Below are 24,095 nucleotides of genomic sequence, written 5' to 3'. Positions count from 1 at the left end.
AAGATAACCGAGTATGACATAAATATAAAACTCAATACCCATCCTCTATGTAAGAGGTTGGCAAATTACAGTCAATGGGCCAAACCCAGCTTATCACCTAGTTTTTATTAGATTTGTGAGCTAAGCAGGGTTTTTACATTTTTAAATGGGTAGAAAAAAAATCAAAAGAAGAATAATATTGTGTGACATATGAAAATGGTATGGGATTCAAATTTCAGTATCCATAAGTGAAGTTGTATTGGAACACAGCTGTGCCCATTCCTTTAGAGATTGTCTGGCTGCTTTTGCACCACAGTAGTGGCTTTGAATAGTTGTGACAGAGACCTTATGAGCCACAGAGCCTAAAATATTTTCTTTCTTGCCCTTTACAGAAAAAGTCTGACAACTCTTGCCAACAATCACAAGATAGAAAATATAACAGAAAAGTATTTCATTCAACAGCAACAAATATGTAAAATATCTAAGAATAAACATGACAAAACTTTACTTGATTAAATAGCAACACAACACATCATTCTTCCTAAATTAATGTATAGGTTTTATGAAGTTTGAAACAAAGGGATTTTTTAAACGGGGTCACATAAAGTAATTCTGAAATGCACATAGATCAAAGAATTAAATGGGGAGAAACAATTTGTAAAACAAATATGGGAGGATTTCCTTCAGAACGATTTGATTACATAAACTATGTACACCTTCTGCATTTTGTTTAAAATCCATAAAGAATATTAAAAAGCAAATAAAACTGAAAAAAATCTTTATTATATTCCCACATTAATTACCATGGGTAGGAGTTGGTGCCGGGGGTCCTTGGAGGGAAAAATCAGGAGTGATTTCAGATTGGAAACCAGCTAATGCAGTTAGGTTTCAGGCCTCCGAAAATGGAAATAACTAAAAGTAGACTAATCTGTGACAAATCTTTGGAAATCTGTTAAGTTTTTTACACTCAAGTAGAACGGCCCCTTTATTTTATTTTATTTTTTTAAATTTTTTTTATTAAGATTATGATAGTTAACAACCTTGTGAAATTACAGTTGTACATTATTATTAGTCATGTTGTAGGTACACCACTTCACCCTTAGTGCCCTCCCCCCACCCCCCCTTTCCCCTGGTAACCACCAATCAGTTCTCTTTGTCTATATGTTAACTACCACCTATGAGTGGAGTCACACAGAGTTCGTCTTTCTCTGTCTGGCTTATTTCACTTAACATAATACCCTCAAGGTCTATCCATGTTGTTGTGAATGGGACAGCTTTGTCCTTTTTTATGGCTGAGAAATGTCTGTTCATGTCCCCTGCCCATTTTGTGATTGGGTTGTTTGGAAATGCATTAAGTTTTTAAAGCAATTCTTTTGGGGATTACTTTTGAGTATCTTTACAATTGTTACTTGCATAAATACTTGGATCTTAAATATTATTTTTCTCTCTCTCTCCCCCACCATAGATCCCATCCTTTGACTTTCTGTCTGAAAAGCTCCAGTTTTACCAGAGACAGTTCAACGAAATCATCAGAGGAACAACTCTTGATCTGGTGTTTTTTAAGGACGCAATGACTCATCTTATTAAGGTTCTAACTATTGACTATTTACTGATAGAAATCGATCGTGTAAAAGCTTAGTAAACTTCACAGATAAACTTTATGAGAGAATAAATATATAGTATCGAGTAGTGTATAGAAGAGTGACCATACGTTGGGTCAGTTCACTGTCTCAGAGAACAAAGGATCAGAAACCCCTTACCCAAATCCACCTACATGAAAGCAAATGTTTTTCAAAGGCAAATTGATGGCTTTTGTGTTCAGAGCTTTTGACACGCTGAGTCAAAGAGTTTTACCTTCCTAGAAAGTAAGATGGAGAACCCTGTGAAGAAATACTCCCTCCTCAAATTATATTTTGATATAATAGGAATCCTGTTCCCCCTGGGGGAAAAGTCGATGCTCTAAAAAAATGTCAGTTTCATTATTGGCTTACAGAACATGGGCACACTGATGGGGAAAGGTTAGGGTGGGTATACAGGACTGGTGAAAAAATAGAAACAAACTGGAGGCAGCACCCAACAGGAGCATAGTTTGATCCAAGTCTGAAAGGCTGCAGAAAGGAGTTATTTCTTTATATAATTTGTAGATCAAAAAGGAGTTTCTCCAGGAAGTCAAAACACCATGTAGGGAGGTTTAATAAAGGGGAGGCAGTTAGTTCTGTATTTATCATAAAGTTGTCTTCTGTAAAGTTCATGAATTTCCACGTGTTCTAGGGCTGTTTCATATCCGACAGTTCAGCACGTAATTATTGAGCACCCACTGTGACTAGGTCTTGGGGGCCTGGGACCCTGTTCTAGGTGCAAAACCACATAAGTGATTAATATATTAAAACTATAATGATAGAATTAATGCATATCAAGGCGTTGTTACTGATCTGCCACTTGTAAAACTCGCATTTAAAAAAATTCTTTTTAGTGGTGGTAATGAATTTAGTGATCCATCTCTAGACTGTCTTCCCAATCAGTGACATTAATAATAAAAGACAACTTTTTAGCAATGTCTTCAATTGGCCTACATAAGATTAGAACCACAGCTTGAGCCTTAGTCTCCTTCACTGAGGAAATCAACCACAGAAAAAGCAACACAAAACTGAAGCCTGTTTCTCCAAGTCTTTTTCTCCAAAGCCTTCCTGCCCCCGTTGTAAGCAGAATTTTGGTACTTTTAAAAAACTTTCATTGGCAGAGATATGATAGACGTAGTATTTGTTGTCGAGCTGGGTGTCTACATAATTCAACGTGTTGGGCTGGTGAATAATATGCAAACAATTCTAATCTTCTTTCTGCGTATTGGGAAGAGCAGCTCTACCATCCACTGAGTCAAAAAATAATAAAATTACACACACACGCAGAATAGTTTTGAAATAGGAAATAGGAAAGCCAATTTGTACTCTTTTTCATGATGCAAATGTAGATGGGCATGGGAAGGATTTGAATCAAATAAATCAATCTGAAACTTTAATTTTTAAAATTCTGAGATACCGTTAAAGAGTTTAATGTAGTCTAGAAGCGTATGGTCAACATTGGACCCATTTAGTGCAAGAAAATGTAAACAGCTGAATCCTATTTTCAAATAAACGCTGTTGTATTTCAAAACAGATTTCACGAATAATTCGAACATCGTGTGGAAATGCGTTGCTGGTGGGTGTCGGTGGTTCAGGAAAACAAAGCCTTTCGAGACTGGCCTCTTTTATTGCTGGCTATCAAATATTCCAGATAACATTAACCAGGTAAGATAAAATAAAACATGGCGGTATGTTTTCTATAGTTAATTTCTGTGGAGTGAAATGTTCACTTAAAAAAAATACAACAATTTGGTATATTTCTTTTTTAAGTAAACTTTTCATTGAAGTGTAACATATATAAGGAGATGTACACAGATCAGAGCAATCACAAAGTAAGTACACCTATGTAGTAAGAAAACCCCAGGAGGAAGCCTCATGTCCTACCCCAGTCACTACCCTCTCAAGGGTAACCATATTCAGACTTCTAACCCCATTGATTAGTTTTGCCTGTTTTTGAACTTTTTTTTTCTCCCCAAAGCCCCAATGCATGATTGTATATCCTAGTTGTAAGTCCTTCTAGTTCTTCTGTGTGGGATGCCGCCACAGCATGGCACCTGACAGACGGGTGGTGTGGTTCCACGACTGGGAAATGAACCTGGGCCACCACAGTGGTGAGAGTGCCGAACTTTAACCACTAGGCCATCAGGGCTGGCTTGTACTTTTGAACTTTATAGCAATCGATTCATACAAGCTTGCCTTTTTTGTGTCATTTCCGTTGCTTGCACTATTTATGTGAGATCCATCCATGATGCCACATGTACCAATAGCTTGTTCATCCTTATCACTGTATAATCTTCGGCTTTATCACATATTGCTACAATTTGTTTTATCCATTGTACTACAAACATTTGTGGGGTGTTTTTTTTGGCAAATAGAGCTGGTCTGAATATTCTTGTACATATCTGGGGATACTCTTAGAGAAAGAACTGCTGGAAATGGAGTAGACATATATTCAGCTCTAGTAGATTTGCAGGGTAGTTTTCCAAAGTGATTCTACCAGTTTACACTTCCACCAGTAGTTTATGAGAGTTTTGATTCTTCCACATGCCTGCCTGCCCTTGGCATTGTGAATCTTTTTCATTTTAGCAATTCTGGTGGGTATAGAGTGGTATTTCATTGTGGTTTTAGTTTGCAATTCCCAGATGGCTAACGACGTTCAACACGTTTTCATCTCTTCTTGGCTATTTGGACAGCCTGTTTTGTGAAATATCTGTTTAAATCCTTTGCCCATTTTTTTTTTTTCAGTTGGGGTGCGATTCTTTCTCTTATTGGTTTTTAGGAGTTCTGTATGTATTTTGGATATAATTTTTTTGTCAGAGTGTGTGTTGCAAATACCTTCTCCCAGTCGTTGGCTTCCTTTTCACTCTCAGTGGATCTTAATTTTAATGAAGCTTAAGCTTTCAATTTTTCCCTTTATTTTAGTGCTCTTTGTATTCTGTTAAAAAAACTCTTTGTTTACCCCAAGTTTATGAATATATTCTCCTGTAATTTCTTGCACATTTACAAATAAAATTTACTGTTTGTACATTTAGAACCATAACTTCTCTAGAATTTTTATTCTTATGCAGTCTGAGATAGGAGTTAAGATTATTTTTTAAATATAATAGATATCCAATTAGTTCAGCTCCATTATTGAAAAGGTCATCCTTTTCCTACCACATCACAGTGTCATTTTTTTCCCATAAATTGACTCGTCATATCTCTGACTATAGTCTGTTCCACTGGTTTACTTATCTATCTTTGCACCATTACCCACTATTTTAATTACTGTAGCTTTTTAGTATGTCTTGAACAGCTTTCTTGTTCTTCTTCAAGATTATCTTGGATATTTGGCCCTTTGCATTTCCATATACATTTTAGATGACTTTTTAAATTAACACATGCACACCACTCTGTTGCCAAATAGATACAAATTTAACAAGATACAATTTACAAGAACATTTTAAAAACAAAAAACATCAAGTATCTAGAGATTAATTAAATTAAATTTAATTAGTTGTCAACATTTAAAAATTAGGAGATTCCACATAAAAAACAAACAAACAGGGCAGGCCCCATGGTGTAGTGGTTAAGTTCAGTGCACTCTGCTTTGGTGGCCCAGGTTCATGGGTTTGGATCCGGGGCATGGACCTACACCCCTCATCAGCCATGCTGTGGCAGTGACCCACATATAAAGTGGAGGAAGATTGGCACAGATGTTAGCTCAGAACTAATCTTCCTCAAGCAAAAAAAGAGGAAGATGGGCAACAGCTGTTGGCTCAGGGCTAATATTCCTCAGCAAAAATGAAAACCAAAAAAACAAAAACATGTTTCTGACTTCTCTTGAAATAATTGGAAGATCTGGCGACATTGGGCCTACGTTCCCAGGTGCCTGGAGCTGAGCAGCAGCTGCCTCCTGAGATGGGACACCCAGTCCTCCAATTACCAGAGACCCACCAGCCCTGCTTCACTCTGGCATTGCTGCCTGATTCCTGAAGCTCTCTGAGTTGTGATCCAAGCGTAGGTGTTGTTGCAGTCATTGTAGACAGGAATGACAGAGGCTTAAATTCTGACAGATGTAACTATATTTTCTCGTTTTCTGTATTCTTAATGTTCTGGCATCTGGAGCCTTGCTGAGTGGGGAGAGACTGCCCCTCCCAGGGCTAGTCAGTTCTTCGAGATAGCTAATGACTAGCCCAGGAGTGTGCCTTTCATCTGTAAACCAGCCAGTCCAGAGCTCAAACTCCAAACCACTGCCTCTATCTGGCTTTACACTCCAGGAAGCAATATTCCTCTTCCCTACTCACCCCAGAGACGAGTACCAGTCAACTAGGGGCAGCATCCATGCCCCAGAGCCTGCTGAAATTATTCAGACTAGCCAATCCTGTCTCTTCAGCCTACCGGCCTTTGCTTTCCTCAAGGGAACCACAGTAAAGGCTGTTGCCCATGCTTTCCCCTCACTCCTTCTGCGTCGTGACCGACCCTTTGCTTCCCCATGTAGCCTTGTGTGGCATGACATGCTGCCTCCTGGTTCTAGGGATCTGTGATTATAAACTTCCTCCTTTGTGACAGTCCTTTCCGTGTCTGCGTTTCTTACTATACCTGATTAAAACAAATCCCGGGGATATTTTAAAATAGCAGGGTCAGTGGGAATAGAGAGGAGGCGTCAGTGGGGGCTGTTTAAAGTTGGTAGGATTGACAGCAACTGGTTGGATGTGGGGTGACAGAGGAAAGAAGAAAGGGTCTTGGATGACACCCTGGTTTCTCTAGTGGTATTTGTCACAGTGCATTACACAGTGTGGGTTCACTTTTCTGTCTCCTTCCCTATGCTGTGAGCTCCCTGAGGACAGACCATTGTAAGCTTTGACTTGTCTACCATTGCTATAACCAACACTATAAAAATATGTTAGAAGAAGGGGTCTTGGATGACACCCTAGTTTCTCTAGTGGTATTTGTCACAGTGCGTTAAGCAGTGTGGGTTCACTTTTCTATCTCCTTCCCTGTGCTGTGAGCTCCCTGAGGATGGACCATTGTAACCTTTGCATTGTCTACCATTGCTATAACCAACGCTATAAAAATATGTTTGAGCAAATGAATAAATGACCAGGTTTAAAAGGGTAAAATGAGAATTTGGCTCAGGATGTGTTGAGTATGAGATGTCTGAGGACCATGCAGTTTCCATAGGTAGTTAGACACGTGGAGGAGGAGTTCAGGAGGGGGTTCTGGAGATTTAAGTATAGAAGTCTCCATGGAGAGAACACTTTTAGATTAATGAGGAGCAGGCATAGGTTGCATAGTGAGAAGAAAAGACGGCTGAGGAAAGAACTGTGGGGCCTCCCAACACAGAGAAAGGGGGCTTGCAGTGAGGAATGAGGAGAGACGAGCAGAGAGGAGGAAATCCAGAGTGGTTTCCAGAAACCAAGGAAGGAGTGAATTAGCCTGAAAATGTTGATTAAGTTAAGGCACGAAAAGTGGCAACTAATAGTCAACGTGACCAAACTTTCAGTGGAGTGGATGGGTGCAGACGCCACATTGAATTAAGGTAGTCAAGAAGCAAAGATAAATTTAGAAATTCCTCAAGAAGCTTAGCTGTGAAAGAAAGAAGCAAGAGAGGTCAGGACCTAGGGCGAGGTGTGTTATGACTGTGTCTACATATCGCAAAAACAATATATAATGGTCAGTTTAATTAAAAATCAATCAGGGGCTGGCCCAGTGGGGTAGTGGTTGGGTTCGCACTCTCTGCTTTGGTGGCCCAGAGTTCACCAGTTTAGATCCTGGGCACGGATCAAGCTGTGCTGTGTAAGCATCTCACATACAAAATGGAGGAAGGTTGGCACAGATGTTAGCTCAGGGCCAGTCTTCCTCACCAACAAAAAAAGAAAAAAAATTAGCCAAAATAGCTATGTGATTTCACTGCCTGGTCAATTTAGAGACTGGCCTGTTAGTGAGAGGATTACTCTGACAGCACCTGGCTACACCACCTCTGCAGGAAGGATGTGGGCTGTGTTACTGTCACAGCACAGATGCAGACGTAGGTGCAGCTACATCTCAACAAACCATCTTAACCAATTTCTCTTTTTTAATGAATTCCCCCCCCTTCAGAATTATTTTGTGAGGGACCTATGTTTTCTTTTTGATGGGGTTCCTTTTGCCGAGGTCTCTAAGACTTCTACTGTAGTGCCACTCTGAAGGGGGTAGCTGATGCCCCCAGTTTAAAAATAAGCTATTTATTCATTTAAGTGTGCTTAAGCTACATCATCTCTAACACCCACAACAACCTTTAACGAATAGGTTTGTTTTTTTTTTAATAAATTTTTCTTTACAAATCTTTACAAATCTTCATTTTTCAGATGAGTCAACAGAACCTGAGAAATGTGAAGGAACTTTTCTAAAGCTGCAGAATGGGGATTTGAACCCCGGTCCTTCTGGTTCCAAGGCCCATAGTCTTTCCATTAGACCCTATGGCTTATTACTGTTATTACTTGCACTGTAAAATCTCCTTCAAGAGTGGGTTCTTTATAGTCCTCATCATGGACTTATAGTCATGAGGATTCATATACAACACTGCAGAAAACGTCTGCTTTGTTTTTACACATCTCTGGTGGCACATGCATTTAGTAGGGAGCAGAGGAAACAGATAAAGACCAAGGGCTTCTCTTTTCATCATCTGCAACCACATAATTGTAACATCTCTATTATTGATATCACATTGCATAATGCATGTTTTTCTGCAGGCTTTCTCTGAATCCAGCTACTTAGATGTGCAAATTACCACTGTATATAATTTATCACTAATTTTATTTATAATTTATTTTGGCTTTCTTGCAAATCCAAATTCATCCAAATTTCAGATTGGTTTTACACATGTATTCACTTGGGCAAAATCTGTTGCTGAGGACTCTCAGCTCTCAGCGAGTAAAAGTTCATTCTCTGTTCCCAGTTATTCAACGCGAAGTGCTTCTGGTAAATTCTCCATCTCTCACTTCTCAAGTTAAGTACAACATATTTACTTTGAATCATAATGTAGCCATTTGGTTCTAATCTCCGTGTTATCTAGCAGGCACTATTACTTAATATCTATTGGAGCAGGTGCAGATTACGCTCTAATTATCATGGGTTATATGGTGTTTTGAGATAAATTATGATTATATATTTTTTTTAATTTTAAATTTCCTACTGCTTCTCTTTTTAGGTCTTATAACGTGAATAATCTAACAGAGGACTTGAAAGGTTTGTACAAAGTTGCTGGTGCTGATGGAAAAGGTATCACTTTCATCTTTACAGACAATGAAATAAAAGATGAGGCATTTCTGGAATATCTTAACAACCTGCTATCTTCAGGGGAGGTAAGTCCCGAAAGTAGAGAAAAAGCTCATATTTTTAAAATGTAAATTTGAATAGAAAGAGCAGCCACCCTTGAGAAGCGAGGCCATTTAGCACACGTTTTTCATTTTAGACATGCTTAACATGTGAGATTTAGTAGATTTTTTGAAGTTCTTGTGAAATTAATGCTTCCTGCCTCAGATATTTTGTATGCTTTCTTTGATTTTAAATATGGTTCCTTATTTGTCTCTTCAATTTTCAATTTGATCTTATAATTTATTTTCGGAGAAGCAAAATTTTCTATCTATCATAGTCTCTCTCTCTCTCTCTCTCTCTCTCTAATAATCAAGAGGATAGAATAGTTGAAAGAGTTCCACCAGCAGTAAATGGATGTTTTTGTCACCACTCCTGATACCACTTGTCTCAGCACTTCCATGACCACCCACATGGTTGGTACTTCATTAGAAGCACTCCTGGGACTTAACATATTGTTGTACTCATGGCTAAGATTTATTGCAGCAACGTAGTAAGGATTCACAGCCAGATCAGTAAAGAAAAAGACCCCTCAAGTAGAGTCTGGAGAAATCCACGTGCAGGCTTCCTATGTGCTCACCAAAGAAGCCATACAGAATGTGCTTTTCCTTTAGTAGTGAACTGCAGTAACACATGCATTGTGTTTCTGTTCAGGAAAGCCTGTTTGAGACTCAGAGGCCAACAGTTTTTTGGAGGGCTAGTCATGCAGTTACTCCCTACCTAGCCACAACTGCCAAAATTCCAGACTCCCAGAAGGAACGGAGATGTTCACCATATATCCCAGTGTTTGTATAAGTAGTCTAGACGCAGTGGAACAACCGTATCAGTTAGTAATGAAGGAGACAGTCCAAAAGCCAAGTTCCCAGATGCCAGCAGAGGGCCGGCCAGCCCTGCAAGCACATCCTTCTCTCCATCAGACCTGCTGTGTTAACTCTTCTTTTCATAATGATGTATCAGTAATGCTCACTGGAGCATGAACTGGTTAACTACCTTGGAGCCAGAGTTGAGACTGTGAGTCGGAACAGAGGGCGTCACTGGACGTTTAAAGGGATGATTGGAATGGTGGAAGAGATGGCTTTTTGGTGATAGCTATTTGAGCAAAGGGAAACGTAGTTTCCTCCTGATTAAGCTGCTCAATAAAAAGTTGCACTTTTAGCAATCTGTGGCAAACCAGGGATTTGGCTATGGAGATGCAGAAAGAAAATATGAAGAAAGATGACATACAGGGGGAAAAAAGACCAGACTTTGGCAGTGAATTGGCTGTGGGCAACTCTTAAAATACAGAACATTTTCTTGTCTATTGTTCAAAGATCTCCAATTTGTTTGCACGAGATGAGATGGATGAAATCACCCAAGGTCTGATATCGGTGATGAAAAGGGAGCTGCCTCGCCACCCTCCAACCTTTGATAACCTGTATGAGTACTTCATCTCCAGGTCACGGAAGAACTTGCATGTTGTTCTCTGCTTCTCTCCAGTGAGGTTTTATTTTATTTATATCTATGTAGGAGGAGTTACTTGTTTAAATGCACTTGATAGTTTACCTTCTCTGATGAGATGATTTGCGCAGAAACTAACATTTGTTACATTGAATTCAAATGAACACTTTACTACCACCATTCTGCACTGACCAAAATCTCATACCAAAGTGTGATAATTTAAAATACTCATCTTACTGGAAACTACTGTGTAGCCTACAACTTTCATTAATTACCTAGAGACATAGACTGTTTGAGTTATAATATATTGGATATTGAATATATTGGTGATATAATCTTATTCAGCTCTACCTCCAGTATAGCCATACCATCTAGAATGTCCCTGATGGAGGTTTGAATATCTCTAGCTCACCACGCTGCCCAATATACTAGCCATTAGTCATGTCTGGCCATTTAAATTTTGATTGATTAAAATTAAGTAAAAATAAAAATCCAATTCCTTAGTCCCACTACTTCATTTCAAGTGCTCAATAGCTCTGTGTGGCTAGTGGCTACCATATTGGAAAACACATACATAGAACGTTTCCATCATCACAGAAAGTCCTAATGGGCAGCCCAGCTCTGGGGATCTCACTAACTTACTAGGCAGCCTGCTTAAATTTTAGTCTAATAGTGAGAAATATCTTCTTCACAGCGGTTGAATTTTATCTCTCTGTCTTTTCCCTGTGATTTTGTTTCAGTGCTATAAAATGAACCCAATCGGTCTCCCATAGACAGCTCTTCAGATATTTGGAGAAAGTTTTGCGTTCTCCCTAAGTTGTTTCCTTTTCACACCAAACACCTCTTGTTCCTTCTGCCGTTCTCACCTGTTTCAGTGTCCAGGTCTTTCCTGGTCATCTGTCATTAGAAGAGTTCTCGTTGGTCAGTTTCTTCTTAAAAGGGAGCTATTTATTCTTTATTCTAGGAGCTCCTGGAATAAAACAGGTGTAGTCTTAGGACAGGGAAGAGCGTGGATGGACATATTATCTCCTTTCATCTGGACACTTAATTTATGTATTAATACAGTCTAAGAAGATTTTTTAAAACATTTTTTGATGTCACACTGTTGGCTCAGAATACATAAACCCCTCTCTAGCTGACTCATAATCCCTGTGTTCCTAATACTTCTTCACTTTTCTGTCAATAGGTTGGTGAGAAGTTCCGTGCCCGTTCTTTGAAATTTCCTGGCTTGATATCAGGTTGCACTATGGACTGGTTCAGTCGCTGGCCCAAGGAGGCTCTGATCGCCGTGGCCTCCTATTTCCTTTCAGGCTATAATATTGTCTGCTCTAGTGACACAAAAAGACAAGTTGTAGAAACAATGGGGCTCTTCCATGATATGGTTTCAGAGAGCTGTGAAAGTTACTTCCAAAGGTAAGTGACATAACACACGCGTGATAGCTACAGACCCACAAAGTTCACCCCCAAAGAGGAATTTTTTTTAATTTCTTTTTTATATAAACATCCAGTAAAAGACTCTTAATATTGATTTAGCATGAAGGCCCAGCTATACTAATATTTTTTCTTGCTTTGATTTTCTAGGGAGTATGTATTGAAAGATGATAAGTAAACAAGATTTAAAAATTAACTACTGTCCGTACTTAAGTGCCTCTTTTCCCTCCAGGCCTCCAAGTAACAGATGCTTAATGAATCACTTTATTTTGTTTGCTTAATTTTTCTTTTGAAAATGACTTAACTAGTTGACTTTAAACTATTTAAAATTAATTTCTTATTCAGACGCATTATCTTGATTAAAGAAGTACGCTGTTTTAAAGTTTCATTATTGCCTTATGTTAAGGGAACATTTAGGTTTTGCATTTGCATTACTTAGTCTTATCAATGCCTTAATGCCAAATAATTATGAAACAAAATTTTAATTGACTGTAGAAGAGACCATTCCTTAAAAGCAGCAATAGTGTTCGTTATATGAAAGCTGGTGTTGACAGCTCAGAAATACAGCATTTTTCCCCAAAGCCTGAGATTCACTGTGTACGACTGACAGATGTGAGTAAACGTGGACCATCATGGGTCTCTGGAACAGTGGGCTTCTCCCCTAGCGTTAATGGATGGGCTGCAGAGGGTGCGGAACCCCCCAGAAAGACTATACCTATTTTTCTGCAGAGAGAGTCTGGGTCACATTTTCATCAGTTTTTCCAGGGAGTCCCTATCTTGCAAAAGTTTGTTTATCCTAGAATCTTTTCTTTACTTGAAACCATACCTGGATCACTCTCCTAAATAATTCTAGATAATCTCTTGGATTCTCTTGGTGAATCTGTGTGTATTAATTCTTACTGTTAGGAAGATTTTCTTTCTACTTAACTTGAACTCCTGCTACCATCATCTGTGGAGAGAAATTTTTACCTTTGTACAGCTACAAAAGCCCATGTCTTTATTTTTATTTTTATTTTATTTGAGGAAGATTAGCCCTGAGCTAACATCTGCTGCCAATCCTCCTCTTTTTGCTGAAGAAGACTGGCCCTGAGCTAACATCTCTGCCCATCTTCCTCTACTTTATATGTGGGGCGCCTACCATAGCATGGCTTGACAATGGTGCCACGTCCGTACCCGGGATCCAAACCGGCAAAAGCTGGGCCGCCGAGGCAGAATGTGCGAACTTAACTGCTGTGCCACCGGGCCGGCCCCGAAAAATGCATGTCTTTATTTTTGAAAATATTGGTGTATTTTCATATCTTCTTAGGCTGTGGAAGTTTATTCTGAATGTAATATTTATATAATGCTTTAATGATAGTCACATATATGCCCAAGTCCTTAAAATTTGTCTTTAAATGTTATAAATCTTCAGAACTCCAAAAGTGAAAAATTTACTATAGAAGGTAAAATGATTTGATAGACTATGAGGAGCTCTTCTTTGACCTGAGTTTCTCCTGTATACAATAATTCCTTTTATTATTTCTATTGTTAAATATAATTACTATACAAAGCCCACAGTGAGTGGAGTGTTTGAGTCAAGTGTGGCTGACTTGACTTCAAGGATGACCCAGCGGGTCAGTGGAGAGACTGGTTTTCACTTTGTAAGCCCACCCTGTTGGTTTCTCGCAGTGAAGAGGCGTGTAGCACATATCAGTTGAATTAAAACAGATCGTAGCACAAATTCATTTCAACCATTTATCCCTAACATTTGTACAGAATCCTGAAGTTTGAAAGCGTGTTTCCATATGCTATTTTATTTTTTGATCTTCACAAAATTCTGGGAGGTGTAGGGCCACGATTCTTTTCTCAGTTCTCCAAATGAGGAAACAAGCCCAGAGCAGGGCTAAGAGTTGAGTCGGAGACCTCTAGAAGATCAAAATATCAGCGATGTAGTGTTCTTCCCACCTCGACTCTAGGGAAACCATTCACAATTCCTGCCCTCCTGCTGGCAACTCGCTCTCTGGAATGGCACTGATGTCACGGTGGGAAGAGCGTCTGTATTGACATTCTATGAGAGTACACCAGACCGATAGAGATGAAGACCATTTTTATGTTCTACTTTCAGATACCGCCGAAGAGCACATGTGACTCCCAAATCTTATCTCTCTTTTATAAACGGGTATAAAAACATTTATACTGAAAAGGTGAAATATATTAATGAACAAGCTGAACGTATGAATATTGGTAAGCAGAATGGAATCTTGTCTTTTTAGGGCTTGTTTGATAGAGATCCCTATATTTTGTTTGGTGGATGTTGTTGTGTTTGAAAACGAAATACTGACTTTATTGTTAGTAATAGATTGTTTTCAGGGATACCCTTACGGGTCTTTTGACCTGCCAAGAAACTCTGGGCAGAAGAAAATCTGAGCAGCGGTGGCCTGTTTTCTGTCTAAAACCGTTTCTCTCAGCTCTTTCAACTCTGGGTCCACCCCGTCGGGCAGTGGGTCACCACAGCCACTGCAGATGGGAAGCCAGCTCTTGGCAATGGACCACAATTTCAGTTTTTGGTTTCTTTACAATTTGCCTTAATTTGTATAAACTTTTCAATGTTAATGCTTCCCAAATTTCTAACAAAAGAAAAGGCAAAACAGAAACAAAAACAAAAAGAAAGAGTTTTCCTGAGCAATGATTTTCTGAATGTCCGGTGTAGGTAACAAACATAGGGAAAGTGTACATTGGAATGGATTATATGTCCGGAAAGCATTTGGTCCAAACAATCCAAAACACTTTAGTGCTTTCTTTTCACTTCTTCTACACGAAACTTGGTCACATAGCATAACTGCGCGCCCAGGTCTGTGAAGTTACTGTGAAGATAGAAGCACCGTGAAAGAAGCCTTCTGTTGGCTCACCTTCTTGCAGCTTTTCTATAGGACGCTCTAGACTCAGTGGCGGGCTGAAGCTACCTGTACTGGCTCATGAGGGTAGATTGTTAAATTTTTATCATCTGGTTGTTAAACACAGCGTCTATTAAAAATGGTCATATAGTGTTAAATTTTTATCATCTGGTTGTTAAACACAGCGTCTATTAAAAATGGTCATATAGACTTACGATTAAATAAATTGTAATAAAAAGGAGGCAATAAAAAAAAGAGGCAATAAATGCTCAAAACTTACCACGTCTTAGTTATTTTTACTCTAGTTTACTATTATTCGTGTTCTTGAGGTTATTTATTTCTATTCTGCATGGTAGAAGTGTTATATGAGGCTGTGCTACGGAGAATCTCTTGGTAGCTTGAAATCAGCCATCCTGGGAGTGTTTACGCCGTGGGAATTGGAAAACATACAAATGAGCGCTCCCCCTTCCCCTTATGAGGCCCAGATGCTAAACATGCACCAGCTCACACTGTCTGGAACCCGATCGGAATGTGAAAGTTCAGTTTCCCAGGGGTTTTGTTTGACAGTGCTGAAAGTCACGGAGCCAGTTGCACCAGTTTTAGCAGTTATTTTCATTTTTATAGCAAACAGAACCCCAAAATGTTAACATATTTTCGGTCTCATTTGCCGTCTCAGCTATAATATGATTCAAAGGCAAACAGCGATAGTTAGAAGCTGTTTGCAAAGCCAAGGAGAGCGTAAATTTGTCAAATAAGTTTCCTGACTAAACTAATCTTACTCCATAAGGCATTGTGACTTTCCCTCAAATGTAGCGAGGTGATGTTCTTCTATCATGGCTGCTTTCTTCATCCCCTGCTGAAACTCTCAGGAATATGGTCAATGTGTTGCTACCAAGATAGGTGTATTTTTAAAGTGCTTGTCCATAAATAATCGTCTTGTATTTGTTATAATCCTTATACGGAGCCTTATAAGTGGTAAATGTTGAATAAGCATTTGATGAAGGTGTATCCATATGCTCAGCAAAAGCGTATATGTGTGTGTTTGTAAAGGTCTTGATAAGCTTATGGAGGCAAGTGAATCGGTTGCGAAACTCTCTCAGGATCTTGCGGTGAAGGAGAAGGAATTGGCAGTGGCTTCTGTAAAAGCAGATGAAGTGAGTTGGCATTTCTTTTGTCATGAGGGGTGAGGAAAAAAATTATTTTTAGAAGTGTTATTAAAAAGTAAACGGAGTATAAACCTACAGACTATTTCTGGTAAGATAATGTTCACAAAGGCTATTTGATATTTCCCTTTAAGTTATCCCAAGACATACTTAAACTATTAGATCCTCCACCTGGGCTAAGACTTTTCTTTCTTCTCCGCCTCTACCTCTCTTGTTCTCTCTCATCTGTTGATGAAATTTCTGCTGGACAATACGTTATATTGGTCTTCTCGTTAAGGTCCCTGCAAGCTCTAGTTTTCCAGGATAGCCCAAGTCCCGTGTGAAGTTTGCGTCAAGGAGGGAAGAGGATAAGAGGAAGAGCTGGTGGAGTTAAAAGGATACTCCTGCCAAGGTGATAGGGATGTGTGTTGCTCCTTTGTATACCACCCACCAGTCTCAGATTACTTTCAGCTTCCGCTCACTGAGAATCTGTTAAGAATAGATACTTAAAGCTTGACCCTTAGCCAGTTACTGGACTGAGTGAGCTAGCACAGGGGAGGCACCATGTGGTAAGCATTCAACAAACATGAGCCATATTTATTGTTTTTCCATGAGACTTAATATAGTTTCTGACCTTATTCTATTACACTTACTTGAATTGTTTTAATTTTCTACAAATTCCATAGAATGGAAATACCATTTTTTCTGAAAGCTTGAAATATTTATTTATAAATTCTAAGCCTGAGGAAAGCTTAGGAAATAGAACACTGAAAGGAACACCTCAAAAGAGTTAGTTTAATACAGCTTAAAATACGGATGACTTAGATGGGGAATAAATTTGTTCCTATTCATGTTTTATATTATATTAAAGACATATTCTCTCATTACTCAAATCTATAATTTTGCTCAGAATGTCTCTATTTGCTCTCATGTGTTTCCTCAATTTAACAGGTATTAGCAGAAGTCACAGTAAGTGCTCAGGCTTCAGCCAAAGTAAAAAACGAAGTGCAGGAGGTAAAAGACAAAGCCCAAAAAATTGTGGATGAAATTGATAGTGAAAAAGTAAAAGCAGAGACCAAACTGGAGGCGGCTAAGCCCGCGCTGGAAGAAGCAGAAGCAGCCCTGAATGTGAGCAGTGCATTGTTATCCCTCCCAACACAAGTCCTAGCAGGCACCATGATTCATGATGTGAAATAAGTGTGGCATGTTTGTAATCAGAAAACTGTATTGAATTCTTGGTATGATTTATGGTCTCTGAGTCTGGAAACAAATGTTTCCCTTGATTAAGTTTTCTAAGTTCTAGTTTTTTAAAGTCTTCACTTCCCATAACTTATTATTTTCATTTCGTAAATCAGCCTTCCATGAGAACTGAGAAATAATGCTCGTGATTAATGGCCTAACCTGTAGCATAAGGGATTCCGATTATATAGAGAACTTTCTCGGTTCCTCCAGCATCCCATCCAGATTGTGCCATGTGCCCTTTTAGAAGCCCCTTCTGGTTCCTGTTGCTCTTAGGATAAAGTCCCAAGCGAGGCATCCACAGCTGTGAGGCAAGAGAGACACAGACAGCTACAAAGGCAGGCAGATCTGCGTTTGCCTCTCGTGACCACTGCTTCCTAGATATATGATCTGGAGTAAATTTGCTTAACTTCCTTAGGTCTCCGTGGGGATTATACTTCTTCATTGATCCTTGAAGGATCAATGTAAGCATTAAAAGTAATGAATGCAGTTTGCTGGGCACATAGAAAGTACTCAGTAAATATTAGTGCTGCAGCTGATAACCTGGCTCCCGTCTACCCATTGAACTTTCTCTCTTGTCATTCTGTCCCTACATGCGATATGTTCCAGCCATAGAGAAACACCTATAGGCTTCTGGAAGAATCGTGATCTGTTTAAATGTGTCTCTTCTTCTGCCAGGAATGCTAACCTTCATTGCCTAACAAGAGTCATTCTTCAAGACCAGGCTCAGACCTCACCTCTTCCAGAAAGTTTTCAGTTCTTCTGGTTCTCCTTTGTTTTCTTAGCACCTCTATGCTTCTATCATGGCCAATAATCCTAGTTTGGGATAATTATGTTTTCTCTCTCTTCCCTGGAAGATTATGAGGACAGGGCTATTTTTCTTTGTTTTTTGTTTTATTTGGGAGAATGCCTGTAGTTGTTAAATAAATGAGTAGATTCATGATAATCATTTAATAAAATTTTGGCAATGACCAGGACACATTCTCCATTCCCACTCCCGTTATGGGTCCTATGATAAAGTGTAAGAGAGAGAGATCACGGAGATTTTATTGATCATACGATGTCCCAGTCCTTCTTGCCTTGAATGTCAGGTAATGTCTTCTTCCAAATCCAGCTTACAGATAGAAACTTTCAAAGGTATTTTTATGAGCCAGATGTTATAAGAACTTCTCTTGTCTCCTTTGAATTTCTTCCCCTTCTGTAGACAGGGCAGCCCTCAAAATGAAGACGGAAGGTGAGGTTTCTGATATTCAGGGCCTTGCTCCTCTTTTAATATCCACACATAACATGGACTGTGCTTTGAAGATGCGAGTGGTCTAAATGTTACCCATCAATGAGGCTGGTCGCGAACAGAGATGTGGAGTGGTGGACAATGAGTTGGAGTGAGATTCTAAAGCAATGAGTTGAGAGCAACAGACGAAAAAAGAATAAAAACAAACAGAAATCCCAGAATAACAATGAAAGAGCCATTATGCAAAGAAATGCAAGTCCTTGAGGAAATAATGTCAGGGATTGGGGAGAAAACACATTTTAAAGTATCTGCTTTAATTATTTAAAAGTATTAGATTTCCATATGACTATGAATACTGCTCATTTTTTTTTTTTAATTCCTAACCCCAAATACAGACTATCAAACCAAACGATATTGCCACAGTCAGGAAACTTGCGAAGCCCCCGCATCTTATTATGAGAATTATGGACTGTGTTCTGTTGCTATTTCAAAAGAAAATTGACCCTGTTACTATGGATCCAGAAAAACCGTGCTGCAAGCCTTCATGGGGAGAGTCATTAAAAGTGAGTAGAATCTATCTTTGTAGGTCCTATGAGGCACATCGGGTGTCCTCATCCTGGGACACCAATATAGACCAGACAAGTTGGCAAGCGATAATCGATCACTATGGATTGAATAGTTTAGCTTAAACTGCATCTCCCAACATGTAAGTAGGGAAAGATTTTAAAACGGAATGTTTTCTTTTTAGAAAATCTGTCCAGAACCAGTGGCTGGTATTGGCACAGTCTTGATGTCAACCCAACTCAGTCTCCAAAGGAGTGCCTGTGTGGTTGGCAGCGTTTAGAGACACTCACTGGCCCGGAAACTTACAAAGCTTTTCTTTTTCACTCTTTCATCTTGGAAATGGGAAGAAAATTTGCAATTTACAGATGTAGGTTGACTACTGCCATAGCCTTGATTTGTATGTTTAGAGCACATCAGCTGTTACTTCTTTGAAAAAATTCAATTTAGAAGTACATCCTAACGCAAGAAGAAAGTATTTCGTTTCTTTCAGAACTTACAGGTTGTAATACTATTTTTCAGTTGATGAGTGCAACGGGTTTCCTCTGGAGCCTTCAGCAGTTCCCCAAGGACACTATCAATGAAGAGACCGTTGAGTTACTGCAGCCGTATTTTAGTATGGATGATTACTCTTTTGAAAGTGCCAAAAAAGTCTGTGGGAATGTGGCTGGTCTGCTTTCTTGGACGCTTGCTATGGCAACATTTTATGGTATCAATAGAGAAGTGTTGCCTCTGAAGGTAAAACTTTTCTTCCTTCTCCCAGTAAATCAATGTTTAATAAAATCAATTGTTAGGTGTTACTGTTATTAAAAGAGAAGTCATAATTTCAACTAATAAAGGTAGGTATCCCTGTTAATCAATTTTTTGTTTTCTGTATGTCCTCTCACAATTTCTCTTCTTTTTATATCTATTTCATATTTCTTGGCATCAAGACAAGAAATCGAAACCAACTTGTTAAACAGGAAATTAATTTTGGGGGAATAACAGTCAAGCTATTATAAAGGAAAACTGGCTATATCTTTAAAGTTTAGAGATTAGGTTTAGAGGCTGCATTTAATTACTATATTCCAAACAAAATTTATAAAAATTAGAACCAACACCTAGAAATGTTTTAAATTTCAAAGACAAAGAGAAACTCATACACATCTAAGGAATAATCAAACAAAATGACAAAGGTTGCTTACAAAAGAAGAGAAATCAGGATATTGCAGACTTCCCACAATCCTGAAAAGTAGAAAATAATGGAAAAACATATGCAGAGTATTGAGGAGGAAATGCTGGGGTTCAAGAATTCAATAACTACCCAAGCTGCCCTTCACGTATGAGGGAACAAAAAGACATTCTCAAGGATGCAATTTAAGTGTTGAGGGGTAAATACACACACACACACATACCGTCCTTACTGGGCCAGACTATCCTTCATGATGGAGGGAATAGAAACATATTCTCAGGAGTACAAAGGATTCATAAAATCTACAACCAGACATGTACTACCCACTGCCCCCTGCCCCCAACCCCATAGAGCTAAAAGAGTTGAAAGTGGGTTCTCTGTGGAATGGAAAATTGTGAGTAGGTGATCGGGGGGTTACTGTTATAGAAATTGGCTTCCTTTTTAAACTGTGGATAAGTAACTTTGAGAAAAATAGAAGAAAATAAATTGAAAATTTTAGCAAAGGGGAATGGTGAGAAAGTATAGTAAATGCACCCAAAGAAAAAGATACCAAGAGAGAAATGTTACTAGAAATTCAGAATTCAAGAAAAAAAGGACTTATAAGAGCAGTTGTTTTTATTGATGAAAATGGTGATCCGTGGTGAGACCTAACTGTAATAATGTTTATGCAATAAATAAAATAGCGTCAAATTACAGAAGCCAAATCCATTAGTGTTTTAAGTGAAGATTAGCAAAAATAGTATTGAAATTTGAGATTGTGGCACATGCTGTCAACCCATGACAGATCTGGTAGGCAGAGGCCAGCTTTATGGGCGTGCAGCCTGTGCACAGGGACCCCGTGTTTAGAAGAGCTCATGCTTGGCTTAATGCTCTGCTGTCACCCTCTTGAAGTTCTTAATACTTTTTTAACAAGGGGCCCTGCATTTTCCTTTTGCACTGGGCCCTGCAAATTATGTAGCCAGTCCTGAGTAGGCATAAATTAATAATTATTTAAAGACTTTACACTTTTTTTTACACTTATTTAAAGATTTTACACTTATTTTTAAGGTTGAATAGCTACATTGAACTTTCTTCAATATGAACAAAGAAAATAAAATTATTTCTGGTGTCCAAGAAACATTTACAAAAATGGACCATATTCAATTCTAAAAGAAGACCTTGATTCAATTCCACATGCAAAAATTACTGAGGCCTCATTCTCTGATTATAAGCAATAAAATTAGAACGTTTACATTAAAAAAAAAGCTAGTTACTTCTATTTAGAAAATGACAAAATTCTAAACCTTTTGTGACGTGACCGAAATGCTACATCCTCAGCCCTTAAATGAATCAAAAAAACTAAATATTCTAGTACATACTCAATTACAAGCACACACACACACAATTTAAGGAAAGTGGAATAGAGCTAATAAAAATTAGGGAAAAGTAACAAAATTGAAGCATTGGTGCTTTGCAAAAGAAAATATGTAAGAGATATGTTCTTGGAAAAGCTAATCAAGAAGAAAATGTACAAGAGCAAATGAAAAAAGATAAATCCACATAATCACAGATATGTAGATTTAAATAATTAAAAAGCAAATTTTACACAGTTATATGTAAATACATTAAGAAATCTAAATGAAATGAAAAGCTCCTGGGAGAAAGGACTAAATTCTAAAAACCAAATATTGAGAAGGAAAGTGAGGAAGTTATCAAGGAACTTTTTTATTCCAGCAGACTCTAGGGCTATGTTAGTTTACTGATCAATTATTTCAAATTTACAAGAATTGGATAATTACCATACTGTAAGACTTAGAAAAAGATGAAAAACTACTGTTACAGTAATTTTACTTCAAGAAATCTTTACCAAAGAAACAATCCAAAATGTTTACATACCCAATAGTATTTATCACAGCATTATTTATAATAATTAAAAAAGGGGAGGGAAAAAAGAAAGTTCAAAAGTAGGGAAAAGGTTAAGTAAATTATGCTACATCCAATTGCAGCTATATAACCAATGTTCATGAAAAAGTGTTTAAGGATGTGGGGAAATACTACATCAAGTGGGAAAAAAAAAAAAACGAAAAATACCAGTTGTCAGCTTCTTAACACAATACTCACAGACTATCTCTGGGTAAAATCATGGGTAACTTTTGTTCTCCTTCCTGTATATTTCTGCATTTTCCATGTTTTCTATATTGAACATTAATAATTAAAAGAAAAAAAAGAACTCCCATGAAATTTCTTCGAGACCCTCTGCTTCCCCAGCTGAAATAACTGAAAGAGATGACCTCTAGATTCCATGTAAGGAAAAAATTATTGTTATTGATGTTATTATTCACCAGTTCGAATCAGAAACGTTTTGCAGTGCTAATGCGACTCCACACTGATCGCCTCATCTTCCTTTCCAGGCTAACCTGGCCAAGCAGGAGGGCCGTTTGGCAGTTGCCAACGCTGAACTGGGCAAGGCACAAGCACTGCTTGATGAGAAACAAGCTGAGCTGGATAAAGTCCAAGCAAAATTTGATGGAGCAATGAATGAGAAAATGGTGAGATGAAATACACAAAATTGCTAAAACAACATACTGAAATTTTACACAAGTATGTGTCATATTTAGAAAGGAGGCAAATGTTTATGATGAAAAAATATTTACCTGAATGCCCTCACTCCCTGGCTTTGTCTACTTATTTGGGATCGTTGACACTCCTAATGCTTTTTTGTGTTTTTAATAATCACTTTCTATAAGAGTAAGCCGTGATGTCACACCCAAAGAGTTCTGACTTTGGAGTTAGAAAAGGGATTTGAGACCCAGCTCAGGCAGTTATCAGTTGTGCAGTTGGAGGCAACTGATCTAACTGCGTCTGTCAAATGCGAATCCTAATACGACCTCAGAGGATGGGCTGTGTAAGCAGCGGTGGTCTAGGAAATGTTGGACAGTCAGCTTGTTAGCGGGTGGAGGCAGGAGGAGAAGAAAGCCTTGATTTGCCGTGTCTGCTGATTTCTGTGGTCTAGGTACTCCCACCACTGTCAATTTTAAGTGGTCAATGTGACGACACTGGATGCAGATTTGGAAAAAGATGGGCAGCATCACATCGTTATGACTATTTCCCCCACGCAGACGCAATGGACTTAACCTCAAGGATACAGATAACACAAACACGTAGTAAATAGTTAGGAAGTGATGAGTTTTGATTATTTATTACCTTTGCTTTAATATAATTTGTTTAATAGAAAGTTTCTATAATTTAATTTTTCATAATGGCTGTGCTCACAAATTTTCTGAAAATTTAACAATTGGCTCTTGTGAGCTGATACAAGCTGGCTGCAGCACACTACTATTGTGTAGAATTTTTTTTTCTGGGAAAAAATACTTTGTGGACTGCAAAGAAGTCAGAATTATTAGTAAATCCAAAACTTAAAATGGTATATTTTGTTGATTTGATTATGCTTTGAAAATATTTAATAGAAATACTATTTTAAGTTATGAATGAATTATAAGAATTTAGTATGTAAAGTTTCAATCATACTGTATTTTTAGATCATATTTATTTTGGGAATTAAAATTCCTCCATGTATTTTTACGTGTGAATATAATGGATGTTTGATTAAGCAATTTAAAAAGTTCCTTGAAACATTTTCCCTTTATGAATGCAGGATTTGCTTAATGACGCTGATATGTGCCGGAAAAAGATGCAAGCAGCTTCCACTCTCATCGATGGGCTGAGTGGAGAAAAAGTCCGATGGACTCAGCAAAGTAAAGAGTTCAAAGCTCAGATTAATAGGTATAAATTTTGTTTTTTGTTATAAATCGCTCTCTTTCTCAATCATCACCCCAAACACCACCTCTCTGGGACGTCAGAGAACGTAAAGTTCATTTCCCTCAAGTGCTTTTCTTCTTCATTTCCATTTACCCATCTCTGAATCCTGTCATTTAAGAAAGTGCGTACAGGGGCCGGCCCAGTGGTGCAGTGGTTAAGTTCGCACGTTCAGCTTCTCAGTGGCCTGGGGTTTGCCACTTTGGATCCCAAGTGCAGACATGGCACTGCTTGGCAAAAGCCACACTGTGGTAGGCATCCCATGTATAAAGTAGAGGAAGA

The 24,095-nt window shown here is 38.4% G+C and overlaps 1 protein-coding gene across 1 annotated transcript in view; it reads left to right on the top strand.

Annotated features, from left to right (window-relative positions):
- DNAH8 (dynein axonemal heavy chain 8) overlaps positions 1–24,095 on the top strand; it is a 272,886-nt gene that overhangs the window by 158,086 nt on the left and 90,705 nt on the right. Inside the window, exons 60-71 of the mRNA XM_046640515.1 lie at positions 1,445–1,567; positions 3,133–3,263; positions 8,770–8,923; positions 10,244–10,408; positions 11,557–11,783; positions 13,906–14,024; positions 15,725–15,828; positions 16,768–16,944; positions 18,682–18,849; positions 19,370–19,585; positions 22,409–22,546; positions 23,653–23,780. Coding sequence (XP_046496471.1) covers positions 1,445–1,567; positions 3,133–3,263; positions 8,770–8,923; positions 10,244–10,408; positions 11,557–11,783; positions 13,906–14,024; positions 15,725–15,828; positions 16,768–16,944; positions 18,682–18,849; positions 19,370–19,585; positions 22,409–22,546; positions 23,653–23,780 — 1,850 coding nt within the window. The remainder of the gene's footprint in view (positions 1–1,444; positions 1,568–3,132; positions 3,264–8,769; positions 8,924–10,243; positions 10,409–11,556; positions 11,784–13,905; positions 14,025–15,724; positions 15,829–16,767; positions 16,945–18,681; positions 18,850–19,369; positions 19,586–22,408; positions 22,547–23,652; positions 23,781–24,095) is intronic.

This window comes from Equus quagga, chromosome 15 (assembly GCF_021613505.1).
Source record: "Equus quagga isolate Etosha38 chromosome 15, UCLA_HA_Equagga_1.0, whole genome shotgun sequence".
In the NCBI taxonomy this organism is placed as follows: Eukaryota; Metazoa; Chordata; class Mammalia; order Perissodactyla; family Equidae; genus Equus; species Equus quagga.
The sequence above is the reverse complement of the archived record's forward strand: the minus strand, read 5'-3'. Positions and strand labels throughout refer to the sequence as shown.